The 17,494-nt window shown below is 46.7% G+C and overlaps 1 protein-coding gene across 1 annotated transcript; it reads right to left on the reverse strand.

Annotated features, from left to right (window-relative positions):
* Positions 1–5,893: 5,893 nt before the first annotated feature.
* On the reverse strand, positions 5,894–16,682 carry tes (testis derived transcript (3 LIM domains)). Its single transcript, XM_060060089.1, has 7 exons — positions 16,461–16,682; positions 13,928–14,013; positions 10,186–10,678; positions 8,968–9,594; positions 8,538–8,753; positions 7,966–8,124; positions 5,894–6,894 (listed from the first exon to the last, which is right to left on the reverse strand). The coding sequence occupies exons 1-7, from the start codon at positions 16,485–16,487 to the stop codon at positions 6,703–6,705; spliced, it is 1,800 nt and encodes a 599-aa protein (XP_059916072.1). The 5' UTR covers positions 16,488–16,682; the 3' UTR covers positions 5,894–6,702.
* Between the last annotated feature and the right edge of the window lie 812 nt (positions 16,683–17,494).

The following is a 17,494-nucleotide window of genomic DNA, read 5'->3' on the forward strand; positions in this document are numbered from 1 at the left end:
CCCCACGGACATGCTTCTGGGAAATGAGCAGGAGAGGAGGTGACAGAAGCTCAATCGATTATCGAAGCAGGGCTCATTATACGCCCTCACGCAGTTCAGGAGTCTGTACTAGCAGTCGTCTCGAGCCAAGGGATCGGGGTGCAGACGGAGAGCCACACCTGGCAGAACTCAACATCTGGCTGAACTGTTACATGAACAACTCTCACTGAACTCTGATTCCACATCGGAGACATTCCAGCATGGTCCTTTATCTTAGCAACGTACCTTTAGCCTCATTGGACTGAACATACCGTAGGGCATAGGATAATCCCAACCCATTACCGCAAAGCACACTATTCCAAACAGTGAGGCAGTGTTTACCGCTGCCCACCTCGTCCCCCCGTCCTGCCCCCCCCCTCTCCCTCTACACCCCATGACCCTGCTCTCCCAGGAGGTACTGCTTGTTGCAAGGACTCCAGACACATGCCATTTGGTTTCCAAGATGATGGAAGCATGCTGCGCTGTTGTTTCTCCACATTCCTAAGACGGACAGGTGTTTAAAGATTCCAGCATTCCTGCAGATTTAAACTGGGATGGTGAAATTTCAATCGGTTCCATCCCAAAGACACTACAGTTGAAATAGTACACTATATCCAAGTTATTTATGAGGCATGTTAGCTTGTGATATACATCAAGATTCTTTACCAAATTAGTTTAGTATTTAGTATTAAAAGCAATGAGGGAACATAAATGAGAATAAAAATAATTCATGCCCAAAATGAAATCTCAAGTTCTAAAAGAAAAGAAACGGTCTTGGGCGAACCGCCCCCAACACCGTCTGTGTCCTTTGGACCTGGGGCTCAAACAGGTGCTGTCCAGCCTTTATAAAAGATAGGCTAGGACCCCACCGAACAGGCTCCAGATGTACTGGCTCCTCATCAGAAGGCCTTTTTTTTGTTGCAATTCTTGATCTAGATGGTTTGATTAACATTTCTTCCCCCACTTTTAGCACAGATTAACCCTAAACACTATGAATACTATCTCATAAGGTTCCTAATTTAGGTTAGCTGAGCTTAGCTCAAACTGATAACAGATTGTCTGTAGATGTAGGAACGTTTAAAACCATTCAAATAATGGTTAACAGTGTGTTGGGTTGTTTACTCTTTCAAAATCAACAGTAGAATATCACCAAAAAGGGTATTTTGTCTGGTACTGAATAGTTAGCCTGTGGGATAAGTGGTTCTAACAAAGCCACATTGAATTCCCCAATTCCTTGTAATGTCTGGTGCCAACGTGATATCACTCCCTTGGTTGAGATCATGACTCACTGCTGAGTAACAGAGGAATAAAGTCACATTACTACATTAACAATCTGTTCTGAGTGGAGACTTTCAAACTGTTTTCAGTGATAGGATACTGAGATAAAGTCCAACGAAGCACACAAAACAAGGTTTCCCCAGCAATGGAAAATACATCTTTAAATTGAATCATTAATTCTGTTTCAGAATAAAAACGGAACACTGCTTCATTGTCATGTGCCTCATCTTTGAACCAGAGTTTGTTAGAGGAACTTCTGGGGTATCAACATCTCTCTATGACCAAGGGGTACACCGACAGGACAGCAGTACGGAAGAAAAATGTATTCTACTCCCGAAATCTATCTCATATTCATGGTACATCCCTCGTCTGTTGCACTTTAGATGTGTGAAACCAAACGAGAAAATGATATTGAAGCAGACTTTGTGGGCACTAATAATAAAATAAAGAATGCCTGCAATGTACTTTAGTTAGTGTAGCTCCGCATTGTGATTGAATTAGTTGGCACCACAGGTCTTCGCCATTGCCAAACCTAACCCATCTGGGACAAGAGAGCAAAACTAGCCAAGCATGTAGCATGGTTCCTATCAACAATACTGCCTAACCTTAAGCCAATGTAGACTCCACAGAAAAGTCAAAAAACGGGTCTGGAGAGGCGAGCATAGCTCATGGTCTGTGGCCAGAGACGTATTGGAGCTGCACTCCTGCGTCTCATCATTCTCTGTACCAACCGTTATGCGGCGCGGGGAGACACAGACAGGCACGAGGGCTTGGTGGAGGGCAAGACTAGGGTTGTTATGGAAATGGAAACAATGCAAATTCCTTTGTGAAACCTGATGAGTGTGAATCACATCACAAGGCAAAGCCCGACAGGCAGAGATGTGTCCGGACCCACACATCACGTTCAAAGCAGATTTACGCGATTCATGTTTAGATCTATCAGCATTGTTTTGGTAGTGGTATTGAATATAAAGTACAACTACTTAGAGGGATCGTCGAGACAGGCAGACAGTGGGGCATCGTGCCAGTGAGGGTAACGTATTCCATGACAGGGTATTCAGAGTTTCACTGCTTGAAGTCAGTCGTTTTCTAATGTGCATGAAGACATGTAGCAGAGTACTTGGGTTGTTGCAGGTCCAGCGGCAATATTCTGCACAGCAGGGGGGAAACGGGAGCAACGCTTTAGGCTGGCTGCCACTCAGGACAATAGTCTCGCTGAGGCAGAGCTTCCATGAATTGTGCGCTTCCTCACAGGACAATCGAAGGCACGGCTGGGCCGCCCGTGGAAAGCTTTTCCATGCCGGGCCGTCCTGCATCACTTCTCCTGGAGCCGGGCGCTCCCTGAGGTGTACGAGTGCTCACACTTCTTTCTAAATCAGCCGTGCAGAGCTTCCACCCCTCTGCATGTCCCTGCCGATAACCCACTCCCCAATGTGCCCGACGACACAGCGGTGAACCGGGAGCACGGTGGTCTAGGGAAACAAGAGTGACCGCTCCAAGGTGAAAGGATGCAGTCAACTTTGACAGGACTGCAATGGCCAATCTTATAACGGTTGCATTGGCGCAAACCATAAACAAAACTGAATGCAAAGCTTAGTTGAATTGAAACAAACTAGTTCAACAAAGACCTCCCGACAGACAATTGAACACTGTCAGCTGACTGTGGCCTATATAAGTGACACTGCCAGAGGAAAGTTAAATACAGCATTGCAAAGAATGTAACCACATTGCACCATATCTCATCAAGCTCTTAAAAAACTTCAAATTATAGCATGATAACATTCTACCAAGACCAAACCAACCAATTCAACATGAAACCGAACCTTTACACATCCACAGTCATCTAGTCAGTATCTTCCGACTACAAGAAGGGATGGGGTGGGGTAAATAATCCATTGATCGACCATAGAAACCATCCTTTATTTTGTGGAAGTCCTTCACTTCACTTGTTTGTACCAGGGACGATATTTGGACACATATCTGGTGGGTGCGCTTTTGGCTCATTTCGACCTGAAAACACGCGCTTCCAAGTGTACCTTGTAGATTCCAGAGAGCAGTAATGGCAGAATCTGCAGAAAGGGCTGTGCGATTCTCCAGAGTGAATTGTGTAGTTGATCCCACTTTGTGTTTTGATTTGTCTACTTACCCTCCACTTACCTATTGGTTCGCTCAACAATTCCAAATGACATAAAGAATGGTTAAGTGTATGGGCTGCACAACAATAAGCTGGCATTGGAACAGCATGGCTTACTAGACATCCAAGTGGCCTTTGAGCAGAAGGGCTTCATTCTGGAATATCTTCAAGCAGCTTGTAGGAATGCAAGACACCAAAGTGCTGTTGGAACCGCAGGGCATCAGTGTGTCATATACACGTTACCAAAGTTACAGCCGGTTCCACAACGTTCTTTCCCCATAGTTGCAAGTGTTTCCGATTTGTTGCCAGTTACTAGGGCACACATTCTTCAGTGATATCTCTGATGATATCAGCTGTCAGTTAGCTTGTCAACCCCAGTCTATGCAAAAGATAGTATACACAACACTGCACAATCTACATTCAGAACATCGTATTGCCTAGCTCTTCGTTAAAACTAATGTAAAGTTTCAGGTGAGATAACAGGGATACAGGGAAGAAATAAGGATAATGTAATCTTAGTTTCCATAGGAGCAAGTGAATGGTGCGTTGTCAGACCTAAACCCATGTCACACTCACTTGAGCCAGGGTGCATAGCTAATGGAAAACTACCAAAACTACTTAGCCTGAAGTGGGAGATTGTTTTCAACTGAATAAAGGGATTTTAACTTACTGATCTTTTGAAGAATACAAATTGGGTTACTCACTGTTGTGTTCCTCGCTGAAGCTCCACCATTGGCGGCACTGTCACCAACCGGTGCCAGATCCATAGTGCACATGAATGGATATCACTTTGCGGCACCTTTACCATGCATAACGAACATAGAAAGCAAAAAAAAAAAATGGCCAAGAAAATATAACACCTGACCTCAACTTTATCCGAAATATTTGATTGGCTGCTAATGGTAGCTTTCGTAACATATACACATACGTTTAAACATGTAGCCCATACGTGTTGATATTTTTATTAATGTATATAATTATCCACTTCTTGCCGAGTTGTTTTTTAATAGTGTAGCGACCCTGGGACAATTAAATAGTTTGTGTGTTATGTGTTGCATTGTATTTCATTGTCCGTTATGCCAGTTGTTCTATGTGCATGTATTGTAATGTTCTTATTGTCAATCAGGGTGGGGGCCTGCACGCGAGTGAGACCGTGTTGCCGGGGTAACCGGGGGTTTGTTTGTGTGTCGGTTTTCTGCGGTTGTTTACATTGTTACGAGTTTTTCAGTGACCTGGTTTTGGTTGATTAAAAACTACGATCAATTACTAATGACTCTACATGATTATGTCACCGGCGAGGTCGTTACAATAGCTTGAATCACAGCAATAATGCTGTTGTATAAAATACAAATACTTCTGCCCACGTGCAGTAGGGGATCTGGGTAGGCAGAGTGTTCGGTTAAAACCACACAAAAAAACGAAATGAAATGAGGGGTGCTACTTGGACTATACTATGCTAACAACGGGGGTGAAAATGGCAAACTTGCTAAGGCGAACACAACTTCAATTTCGCAATACAACGCAAAAGTGAAACAGGACCAACGTGTGATTTAAAAAGTAGCGGCAGGCGACACAGGTGAACTTAATTGAGTGTTTAGGTGAATAACGCACTGTGATTGGCTGAGGGCAAAGAGCTCGAGACAAGAAAATGGGATTAACGAGAAAATTAAAGCAATCCGATTATCAGGCGATTTATTATTTTGGATTGGGTTGTATGGCAATGTTATAATGGGATAGACTCCACGGCATATCATATGGATAGAACATGTTTGGGAGTATAGTATAGTCTGTGCTCCGTCATCTCAAAACTTTGAAACCACACAGAAGTCGCTATAATGATCCTTAAACTGCGATGCGCCATCTCCGAATTCATTGGGGGGGGGGGGGGGGGGTCTAGGTTTTTGGGCATTTCAAATTTGCAAGCAAGTTGCCAGCAGCCAGCGGCAGATCTAGAAACGTTCACTTATAGGTGGCAAAGGGGTGGAAGGAGGTGGTTGTTTGTAGTTGGCATAGAGAGGTGGAAAAACATGATTCAGCCTATAAAGTAAGTAAGCCTTAGGAAAAGCCACGACTTTGGCTGCCTTTAGAAAAAAAAAAAGCCTGTTTTAAATGATAATAGTATTGAATGAAGTTTACTAGAAATATAATACTACTGTATTTTATCACTGCGTAAATTGCTGCAGCAGGCCTTTTTGGGTATAGCCTGCTAGATGCAAACCCCATGATTCACAAACGAAGTTGCCTTGGATAAAAGTATCAGCTATGATTAATTAGGAAATTGCACGATATTGGAACGGAAAATATATGGCTAAAGAGATACATTATGCATTTTTCCTAGGGCTTGTTCAACACAATATGGCCTTTTGTTCTATAGTTGCATGCGTTATGCTCATGGTTACCATGGCAGGATGTCAGGTACACCATACACCATGTCACCTGAGATTAAATGAAAGATGAAAATGCCAAGACATTTGTTTTTTTAATAGAAAATCTGTCGATTACAAAATGGAAACAATTGAAACACAATGAAAGTATATCAAAAAGTAATTGTAGAAAATGTGTTATTAAATCAATTGAATTTGATATTTTGTCATTAAGTTGTAAACATTGGGTCATAATTGGTCATTACTAGTATCCAATGTTGCCTTGAAGACACTGAAGTCTATACACTTACAATTGTTATCGTATCCTACAATTCTACATTGTAACTTAGGTTTTTAGTTCTTTGACAAATGTTTTCCCTTCAGAGTGATGGCTCTATTAGAACAATATGAACTGCAGTTTATTGATCCATATCTTTTTTCAAATCAGCCAAATGAAGAACCTTCACCACATATGGGAATGGTATTGTTAGTCTGGAGAAAATCAGTAGTCTGGGCCAGAGATGACTCACAAGCCAAACAACATTAATCTCATCAGCAAATGAAAAAGAGAAAAGAAGCCAAGAGTGAAGCTACAGAGATATTCGTGGGGAAAGTGTGCCACCTAGTGAAGGCAGTTTAGAAAGGCGATGCATAGATATTGACTTTATCTATCTCAAATACTATTCACCGTTTATATGTTTATAGGTGGATTTTTGGAATTGCAAATTCCAGAGATGTCAAGCAATGCCGTTGTTCAGAGTGAACGGGACCTTGATCTCCCACCATCATCATCTGCCACATCTTGCACTCTCACTCTCACTCTCACACACACTCTCACTCTCACTCTCACTCTCACTCTCTTTGATTGCGCTCGGTTCAGTATCTTGTGCCTGGCCGCCGTTCCGCCGCTCAGGCGGGCGTCTTCTTCTTGCACTCCACGGAGCAGAAGAGCTTGTCCTGCACGGCCATGAAGCGCTCCCCCATCAGACACTTGGCGCATCCGGAGCACTGGAAGCACCGGGGCTCGCCGTGCCAGTGGTAGTCGCCGTAGGACACGCGCTGGGCCTCGGGCTCCAGCTGCTGCTGGCAGGAGACACACCACTGGAGCGAGAGGGGGGCGGGGGCCCGGGGGTTAGAGACGGCGGGAAGCAGGACGTCCGATTCAACTCAAAGTCAAACAACTGTCAACAAACTTCATTTGTGGTCAGGCACATACAAGCAGGACATACTTCAACAATAGATAGTTAGTAATCATGTAGGAGAATAAATCAATTCTTAAAAGCTAAAAACCCCTTTGGGTAGGGGTGGAGGTTAGGGTAGGGAGGATGGAGTGTTAGTAGGGGAAGGTAACCAGGTTGAAGTCTGCAGTGATGGGTTGGGTTGGCCGAGATAGGGGGCGGACTGTTTTATTGTATTCAACAGACCGATTCAGACAAAGGGTCAGTCCATACATGGGTTTGTTTAATGTGGTAAGGAAGTGAGTATTGGTAGTGGGGAGATAAGATACCGATAAGGGTGTCTTGCTGATCCTTAATGATCCTTAATGTCTGATTAACTAAGATAATGAGTAACTAACTTTACAGCGATATATCAGAATGACCAGCTGTAAGGCTAGGATGGCCAGATACAGAAAACCTGACCCACGAAGCTATGGTATCATAAGCGGACAGAGAGAAAAACCAAGAAATGCTCAGAAAGTTAAACAAGCTATCAGACCTACATGTGCACACATACGTAAGGGATAATGTACAGACCACCGGTCATTATCGAAATGACCGGTGGTCTATACATTATCCCACTCATTACACGGCAACTTGCCGAAAAAATAACTTGACACAGTGTGTCCTTTTACAATTACCATTCATAGTTTTGATCAGCAGAGAATTAGTCTGTCAAAGACATTGACGTCGCTTAGCAACCGAATACGCTGGGGTTGATAAGTTACCGGACTAAAATCCCCTTTCCTTGACAGCGGTCATTATATGCTGAGCAACGGTCAAAAAAAGAATTCACTCCAGGAGTCGGGAAGGCCCATGTAAGTGAACGGAGCGTTCCACAGTATTGAGAAGAGCCGTGTAATAAACATAGGCACACACACACACACACACACACGTACCACACGTACCACACACACGTACCACACATACCACACACACACACACACACACGTACCACGCTGTAGGTGTTCATGTAGCAGGGTCTGCAGAGGGGCTTGTCCTTCTCCATCACGTAGGTCTCCCCGGCCAGAACACAGTCGCACTCAAAGCAACAGAAGTGCTTCAAGTGCCAGTTCTGATCCTCGGCCTGTGTGTACGCGTTACTGAAGATCAGCTGTACATGAAAGACCACATACATACACAGGGAAACACAAAACACACACAAACGCATACAAATACACAGGGAAACACACACACAGACGCATAGAAATACACAGGGGAAACACACTCCACACACACAAATACACAGGCGAAACCAACAAACAATACACAGGGAAACACAAAGACACAGGGGAAAAGAGTCAAACAATGACTGAAGATCCTTGAAAAGTAACACTTACATCTCCGTCCCAGGAAAAATAATATGGAATACAACAGCAGACGGATAATCCAGAGACTGCAATGATGTGAAATGCAATGGATTTGATCTAGCGTGATTTTCTGATTCATAATGCACACCTTCATAGCCCTTTATGACATGACCAGAAGTGAATAAAAGGTTTGTGTTGTCCCCAAACCCCCCCCCACCTCGTCACAGCCCCCGCAGCGGGGCTTCTCGCTGTCGCCATAGTGACGGCCGCAGTACAGCTTCCCCTTCTTCCAGAAGTAGATCATGTCGACCAGCAGCTCGCTGCACTTGCAGCAGACGAAGCAGGCTGGGTGCCACAGCTGGTCGTAGCCGGCGCGCTCAGCGTACACCGCCGGCTCGCCACGACGCATGGGCAGCTGGCAGTGGCTGCACGACTGGGGGGGAGGGAGGGAGACAGAGAGGGAGGGGTGGAGAGGGGTAGACAGAGAGAGAGAGGGGGGGGGGAGAGGGGGAGAGAGAGCGAGAGCGAGAGAGAAGGTTGATAATGACTGAAGGGCGGTTTTATTTTTTGTGAGATCCAAACCAAGGGAGGCCCCGACACGCTGCTCTGTTTGAGGGGAGGAGACCAACGCTCCCCAGGGTACTCACAAAGCTCTGCTCCGCTGCGCCCACGTCTCCTCCAGGGACGCCCAGGGCTCCAGCCCCCGCAGCCCGGGCCACCTCTCCCAGCGCCGGGCCCCCCACAGACCCAGACCCAGGGGCCCCGAGCCCCCCAGACCCAGGGGCCCCGAGCCCCCCAGACCCATAGCCAGGGGCCCCGAGCCCCCCAGACCCAGGGGCCCCGTGCCCCCCAGACCCATAGCCAGGGGCCCCGTGCCCCCCAGACCCAGGGGCCCCGTGCCCCCCAGACCCAGGGGCCCCGGGCCCCGCATGGGCTGGTCCTGAACCGGCCCCTGAAGCGGCAGCGCCGAACCCTCCCGGCCCTACGATCCCCCCTGCCCCCCCTGCCCCTCCCAGCCCCCCTGCCCCCCCCGCCCGCAGCAGGGCCATCTCCTCGGGCAGCCGGACGTCGCCCATGCCCAGCGCGTCGTCCTTGTACTTGCGGACGTACTGCTCCATCAGCGCCACCTCGGCGGGGCTGAGCTCGTGGCACAGGGCGGGGTCCTGGTCGTGCTCCGGCAGCTGGACCGCCATCTGCTGCCGGCGGTACTCTGCGCCCTCCGAGCCCTTCACCGGACGCTTCCCCGGGGGAAGCAGCTCGATGTAGCGCACCGCCTGGGGGGGGGGGCAGAGCGGAGAGAGGACTCGGGGTGAGAGGTGCGCTCACAGACCCAGGCCGTCCCCTGAGCCTCACCTTAAGGCCCCAAGGCCCCCTGACATGCCGCCAGGTGTGGTGTGATTGGCCTTACTGCCCCTTATGACATCACAGGTGGGCGTGTCCACCTAGATGTGTGCTGATAGATCAGTCGACCGGCCTACCCAGTGGGCTGTAGCAAACGACGCTCATCTATCCGTCACACATCTAGGTGGTCATAAGGGGCCAATCACACTCACACCTGGTGGCACGTCATGGGACCTTTAATATCGCTGGAATGCATCAGCAGAGCCAGACCATCGCGCACAAGGAAGGAGGCGCCGATACCAAGGCTAAGGGTCGGCACACGGGGTAACCATGGACCAGTCATATGATAGTAACAGAGTTAATGGGAAGTATAGAACACACACACACACACACACACACACACACACACACACACACACACACACACACACACACACACACACACACACACACACACACACACACACACACACACACACACACACACACACACACACACACACACACACAGGGGGGGGTCTTACCATGTATTTATTGGCCCCCGGGGGCGCCCACTCGTACGTCACAGACGAGGTGCCGGCGTTCACCGGCACGGCCACGCCCTTCACCGGGGTGATGGTGACCTTGGCGGGGGGGGCGGGGGCCGGGCACTTCCCAGACCGGCCAGGGGGGGCGGCTGCCGCCCCGGCACCGGCCCCGGCACCGGCCCCGGCCCCGGCACCGGCAGGGCCGCCGAACGGGCCAGACGCAGCGTTGGAGGGGGAGGAAGAGGAGGAGGAGGAGGAAGAGGAGGAGGAGGTGCCGAAGGCGGGGCGCACCAGCGAAGAGGAGGCGGGGCTGAGCGTGGAGACGGCCGCCATGTTGCCCCTGTAGGAGGGCACGCCCTCCGTCTTCAGCTTGGCGATGAGCCCCGTGTACTTGGTGTCCTCGAACAGCTTGCCCACCTTCTTGCTCTCCTCCGACTCCATGTGCACGTTGTGGTCGGCCAGCCCACATTTGCAGTTGCGGCAGATCTTCCTGCGGACGAGGAAGACGGACAGAAGGAGGGGGCTGAGGCTCTGAGGGTGGAGGTGTTGGGTGGTGTCTGTGCATCACCCAGACATCGTGGTGCTTCACGGTGATAGTTGGACCTCATTTTGTAACATCAGTTCATGACTTGTGCAGTCATTGAAACACTAACCCTTCATTTAGAGTGTATTATAATATTTAACAATTACTCACCGAAGGCAAAGTGAATAGTGGTTACTCCCCACTATTCATGGAGCCTGAGGTGAATTATTGTTATATATTCTACACACTACTCCCAAAATAAAAAAATATAACACTTTTTGCCGGGATTTATTTGTCTTTTTATTAGCGATTTATTTGTCTATTTATTAGCGACGACCATCACGCGATATCCCAAGTTTGAAATCTCAATCATGGGGTACTGCCCAATATCCCAAGAAGCGAACCAATCAAATTGCGCCATCTTAGGGGGTACACGTGTAGCATTTACTAATAAGAACTAGAGGGATGAGGCAGGGAGGGGGACATTCAGGGTCACAGAGGAAGGGGGCATTCTTGTGGGACTGTAGGCTCTCCAACTGCTCTAACCTGCACGATTTTGGATGTGGGAGCAAACCAATGTCCCACCTTCTATCTCTGCTTTATAGACCACTCCCTACAATTCAGTGTTCAACCACAGGAGGGCGTGCAGCTCAAAGCCCTGCACCCCGTTTTGGATGTTGGACCGGTCAGGACATAATATGTCATGTCTAGCATGCTTGCAACTGCAATATTGCCAACTGATGTGCTCATTGTGGTACATGTTTATGATTAATTACATTTCACTTTAGACTCATTGGGTTCGTGGTAGTGTGAGCTCTTTCTGCTCTACCATATATGCAATAAATTATCTTTGTAACTTTTCTGCAAGTATGGGCCTACGTTTGAGTCACACTTTAAAGCTGTGTTTTCTCTATTAACATGATTAAAATATGAACAAAACAAATTTTCTCCAGTTAAAACTTTTGCATTTCCATAAATCCTCAGCCCCCCGGACAATATGACAGGCCATGCTGGGTAAATATAATAATTCTCTGACCATGGAAGAAGGTCAAAAGACTATGGGTTTACCATACTAATTTCAATGCAATAAGAAATACATTAAGAGTGTATATAGGCCCATAGGATTATGATGAGAAGACATGCCCTTAAATGATAAATGATGAGGTTTGAAACGTTATTGAGAGAGGGCTGTGTAGCTTTACATGTTAGGACAGGTTGTGTTATGTGGGTTGTGTTATACGAGAGAGCAAGAGCGAGAGAGAAACACACATCTGTTAGCTTTCAATCCTGCTTGCAACAGATTTTAACCCTCCGATCCACAACCAGACCTGGATGCCTTCATCTGCCTGCTCCCCGCTTCATGATTCTGATTATATGAAGGTCAGGACTGGGATCACACATATAAAAGTAGATATGCTGAGATTCAGTTCTGCTCTTTTACACAGAAAGGTAGTGTATTATGAGCTAAAAAGCTGTTTAATAACCTTTCACTGTAGTCGATATGGCCCAACCCTGCTTTACAGGCCCGGATTAAGCAGTCACAGGACCCTGGGCACAAATGTTGGATGCCCCCCCCCCCCCCCCCCCGAAAAAAAAACCAGTGCTGTGGCAGGTGTTTTTTATTATTAATGATTAGGCCTATTGTAGCCTATGTCACAACAGAACAGAAATGTTTCTATTGCATATTATCAACAAAGCATTATATGCTAAAACAAGACAAAGAAACATTTAACAAAGCAAAATGATATGCTAAAACCATCACCATCAAAATGAAATACTTTAATTATTTGTTTATTCGATTTGTTTATTCAGTTTATACTAGCCTAGCCCTATCAACTTATGAATTGCTGAATGAACATATGAACATAGAGTTTTTTTAATGTGACTGGCATCATCCCTTGGTCTCCTTTCTTCACTCAGGATCCCCTATCACGGTCTGGTTGTCTGTCTTTCTGATTTCCCCACTTCTGTCCTCTCTTTCATCTTGATCCTTAAACTAGTACTCCTCTCCGCCAGGGTATGTCTATATAATGAATGGCAATACATTACACGTAGAAGTTAGTAAACAGAAGTAAGTCTGAATACAAATATGTAACATTAAATGAGAAATAATATATATATGTTTATGTCTCCCTCCCAGACGCACCTGTAAGAAAAACTTCTTACGGGCTCTCCTATTAGCAAAGTCAGTGATAACTTCATCGAATTCCAGGCTCCTGAGTAGCTCCGTCTCGATGGCCATGAGTGACAGCGCGCTGAGGCGCTGTTGCGTCTGTGTCGTTCTAAGCTCATTTTTAATTCTGGCCAGATGTGAAAATGATCGTTCCCCTTTACAATTTGTCTCAGGCAGGGTCAAAAAAATACGGAGAGCTATAAAATCGCTTGGGAAAGTTGATTGCAGACCATGTTTTAAGATCATCTTCAAAAGCTTTTGAGGAGACTTATCCTGTTCGTTTTGTATGAAGCTTCTGAACTGGATTATTTCATTGGCCAAGTCGACATCTAAATCAGATGGGTATGACATGCAGAGCACTTCTGCCTGTTCACGGATACTGGTCAAATTGTCAGTTTCCATAAAGAGCACCTTAAATTTGTCCAAAACATCCCGATATGCGTCCATTCTGTGCCCCAGGCAGCTAACCAGTTTGTCAATTATGACATTGAATGTTGCTACCTGATATTGCTCTTGGCCTGTCACAGCCTGTACAGTACATTCCGCTACACTCAAACAGGGGATACTTGGTAAACGTTTCTAATTGAAACCGAGGCAACCGGCGTGCGCTGATATTGACTCATTCGCAACTTAAAGGGGCTCGCCCGAAAAAAATAAATAAAAATTCGGACGAGTCTTGGGCCCTCTGGCTGGGCGGGGCCCTGGGCACGTGCCCATAAAACCCATTGGTTAATCCGGCCCTGCTGCTTTACCATCAAGGTCCCATGTCATGCCTCCAGGTGTGGTGTGATTAGCCGTTACAAGCCTTTTTCAAAATCGGTCCCTTATGACACCACAGGTGGGCGTGTCCACCTAGATGTGTGCTGGATAGATCAGGCTACCGGCCTACCCAGTGGACAGTAGCAAACACTGTTCATCTAACCGTCACACATCTAGGTGGACACGCAGATTTTCCAAAAGGCTTGTAACGGCCACACTCACACCTGGTGGCATGTCACGGGGCCTTTAACATGTGCGTGTGTACTTGTGTGTGTGTGACTCACCTCCAGAAGTGCAGCTCGAAGCCCTCGCACTTCTCCTTGCACTTGAGGCAGGCGGCCCCCGCCCCAAAGTCATGACCCAGGGTCATCTGGTGGGAGAGGAGGGGAGAGGAGATTAGATTAGATGAGAGACCCATTCGATGGCCTGCATGCATTAAGCTGGATACATTATTTAATAGCCTCAGGGTTGGAGATCTTCTGTGACCCGTGCCCAGAGCCAGTACTTCATATTATAACTAAACAAACATACTCAGTTAAATATTAACATAATATGGAGGCTAAATTGTGCATCCTAAATATGGTTTGGATGCTTGGGCAGAGATGATTTAGTAATGAAATGTAAGGTAACAGGATTGCTCTCTCGCTATACAATTGCTTATAGTCTACAACGCAGTAGTTCTTGGGTCCTTAGTTACTCTCTTGTGTTTGAAGAACAACCCTGTGACGAGGCATAGTTGGAAGAGTGCAGACTACCACATTATTCATATTGACAGTTCTTGGCGCTGCTGCCGCGATCCTATCCTCCAACATCTGCATCAATCCTCCAACAACTGTATCAATCCTATCCTCCAACATCTGGATCTATCCTCCAACATCTGTATCAATCCCTGCTGGGGCAGACCCTGAGCCGTCCCATCTGATCGTGACCATAAATGGTCATGTATTCCATGATGTCTGTCTGGCCCCCGCAACCCCCCCCTAACTCCGAGCTCCCCTTGTGTCTGAGGGAGTCCTTTTGACCCACATTTCGTCCACTACTGAGGAATGCCTCTTATAAGAGCATGGCTCATACAGCCCCCCCCCCCCCCCCCCCCCCTCCTCCCATCTGTCAATAAAAACACAAATATACTAAAAAGCAAGGACCCCAAAAACAATAACTTAATAAACTTAATAACTCACATTGGTTAAAAAGAAAGTGGAGATGAACAAGAAGCTCTCATCCTAAGTTTCTACCAAGAATTAGTAAAACTGTAGCAGGAACCCATCTTTGTAGTCTTTAGAACACATCTTAATAGTAACTGTTTCTCAGCAAGGCAACTCAAAAGAGTGAGATACCTCTAACCTTCAGATGCTGGCCGGCTGCACCATCAGGCGATGAATATAAAGCCTGAGCCAACACATTCTCCACACTTCAGCCACGTTATGTCATCCCCCGCCCCCTCCTGCCTGCTTTTAATAGTCAGTGTAATTTAAGGCTCAAATCTCAAGGAAGCATAAGCTATGACTAGACTGCTTTGTTGATCACTGCCATGTCTGCGACAAAGCATTCAAAACAGGAACTACTCTGTACTCCCCCCATGCCTATATTCTCCTTTTCATTTGACAAAGCTTACGGTCACTGCGCCTTGTCTGCGTCCCCAACGACAGCAAATCATCCAGAGTATATAATTGTATGTGCTCATAAACAGTAGTTTTAAAACCAGCACTAATCTTCTGGTGTTATTGCCACTGGCTGTTGAGTCAATACAGAAGAAAACACCCATTAACCCTTTTAATGCAAATGTAAATGTTTGGATACCAGGAGATTGATGGAGTCGAACCATAACCCTCTCTGGATGTTTTGTTCTTCCACGGCAGAGTTTAAACTCAGTCCACTCCTCAAGGCAGGAGTGGACTGTGCAATAAACGGAGGTTGTACGGTCAGGTCACTAGTAAGTACAAAGAAGTTATTCACAGTGCTACTAGTTGCATTGAATGCCACCAGAGTATTCTTACGATTCTTCAAAAGACAACAAAAAAGGTTTTCATTGCAGTGTGTATTTTTTTTCCAAATTGCAGCAATCTTGCACTGTGTATAATATACTGGTATACCGTTTTAAAAAGGACCTGCAGAGCTCGGGTTCAAATGATAGTGTTTAGTGTCTGAGGTCTCCAACGACCAGATGAGCCAGGATGTACTCTAAGCATTGAGCTCAAAGATTGCATAAACGTCATCATATTGAGCAAACCGTGAGACGGATGACTAAAGACCGAAAATCTGTCACAAGGGTGGGTGTATGCGTGTGTTCGTGTATGTGAAAGTTTGTGTACGTGAACGTGTGTGTGTGTTCACTCTGAGGGAAATGCATGAATACAAATGGGACAACCAAACTATGTCACACTTTTATGATTAGAAAAAAATAGGCTTATGCCTCAGAAAATATGCAAACGCTATTCCTTCTCGTACTTCTTCGTAGGAAGGTGATATGCCTTTTTGCCTGCAGGAAAACGAGTGGCTACTATAAAAACAACATTTGCTGTTGTTAAAACAGTACGCTGTTAGAACAAATCACGGGTTTCATATCGACCCCTAAGGAACCGCAACTGTGTCATTGAATGAAAAGCAGCGTAAGCTGCACTGCAGAAAACGGCAGTAAAGTCGCGACTCCGGACATTCCGTTTATAGAATGAGGTAAAATGTTATACCATGAAGGTGAATGGCGGTGAAACTATTTTCGATTTAAAAGTGTTTAACGCCACCTGCAACAACCCTGGCACATCTCCCAGGGCGTCACCGGATCCGTGTAGGTCAGTCAATGAAGGCGGGATACCCTACCTTTTTAACTTCTCTCTCGATCTCCATTCTTTCAGCTCGACCTCCTTAGCGAGTGGACCAAACACGGCGCTTATGTCGGCGGTACTGTCAAGAAAACATGCAATGACACAAAACTTTCGGGATGACACACAGCCCAGATCACACTCTCATTCCACTTCGGGCGTCCAGTCCGGTTCAATCTTCCTTCAACGTGGGTGGGGTAAACCACTTCCGCCTTTGGGGTTCTCTCAACTCCGGGCCAATAGAAAGTTAGATAGGGACAGTGGGGGGCCAATAAAATGGAAGACAGCCAATCACCGTGTAGTAGGAGGAGTGTTCTGACGACCGAGGCCAACAAAGGCAGAGTCCAGTGGTTTACTTGTGCTTTGTAGATGAGACACACCTATACAGAGCTGAGAGTGTGAGGACCGATGTTTGACCTTTTGATTGCATGCACGTGGACATACTGTATTCAGGAAAAGGATCTGTGTGAAGGATCGACACACAAGCACGCACGCACACACACACGCAAATTAACTTACATAGTGACACATGTGAATAATGATCTTGCTGTGAGAGAGAGAGAGAGAGAGAGAGAGAGAGAGAGAGAGAGAGAGAGAGAGAGAGAGAGAGAGAGAGAGAGAGAGAGAGAGAGAGAGAGAGAGAGAGAGAGAGAGAGAGAGAGAGAGAGAGAGAGAGAGAGAGAGAGAGAGAGAGGTTCCCTCTTTGGCACCCTCTCAGTGAGCAGTGACATTGCGTTCTCCTCAGTCCGCTGCTTCGTCACCATCGTGGGGAAGGAAGTCAAGCAAGTGAGCAGGGATGCGGACCTTGACTTCCTCTCCTCGTCTTGTAGTCCACTCCCATATGAATACACCACTGTCTCACCCTGCCATCTCAGACAATAGAGCGGATGTAATTATTGAACTTGCCCTTGAACACATGAGCGGCTGGCATTCAGTAGTCTCTTGTTGGCCATTGCCTGGCCCAAAGCAGCAACACCACCTCTAGGTCTTCAGCATGCAGTTGATAGATGTGCTAAAAAGTCAAAGCTTGAC

This window comes from Gadus macrocephalus, chromosome 9 (assembly GCF_031168955.1).
Source record: "Gadus macrocephalus chromosome 9, ASM3116895v1".
Lineage (NCBI taxonomy): Eukaryota > Metazoa > Chordata > Actinopteri > Gadiformes > Gadidae > Gadus > Gadus macrocephalus.

Excerpts from the sequence above, each read along its gene's own strand:
- tes (XM_060060089.1), bottom strand. The coding sequence starts at position 16,487 with ATGGAGATCGAGAGAGAAGTTAAAAAG. Across the intron at positions 10,679-13,927 it reads TTCGAGCTGCACTTCTGGAG|GAAGATCTGCCGCAACTGCA; the intron begins GTGAGTCACACA and ends CCTCGTCCGCAG. Across the intron at positions 8,125-8,537 it reads GCTGCGGGGGCTGTGACGAG|CTGATCTTCAGTAACGCGTA; the intron begins GTGGGGGGGGGT and ends TTTCATGTACAG.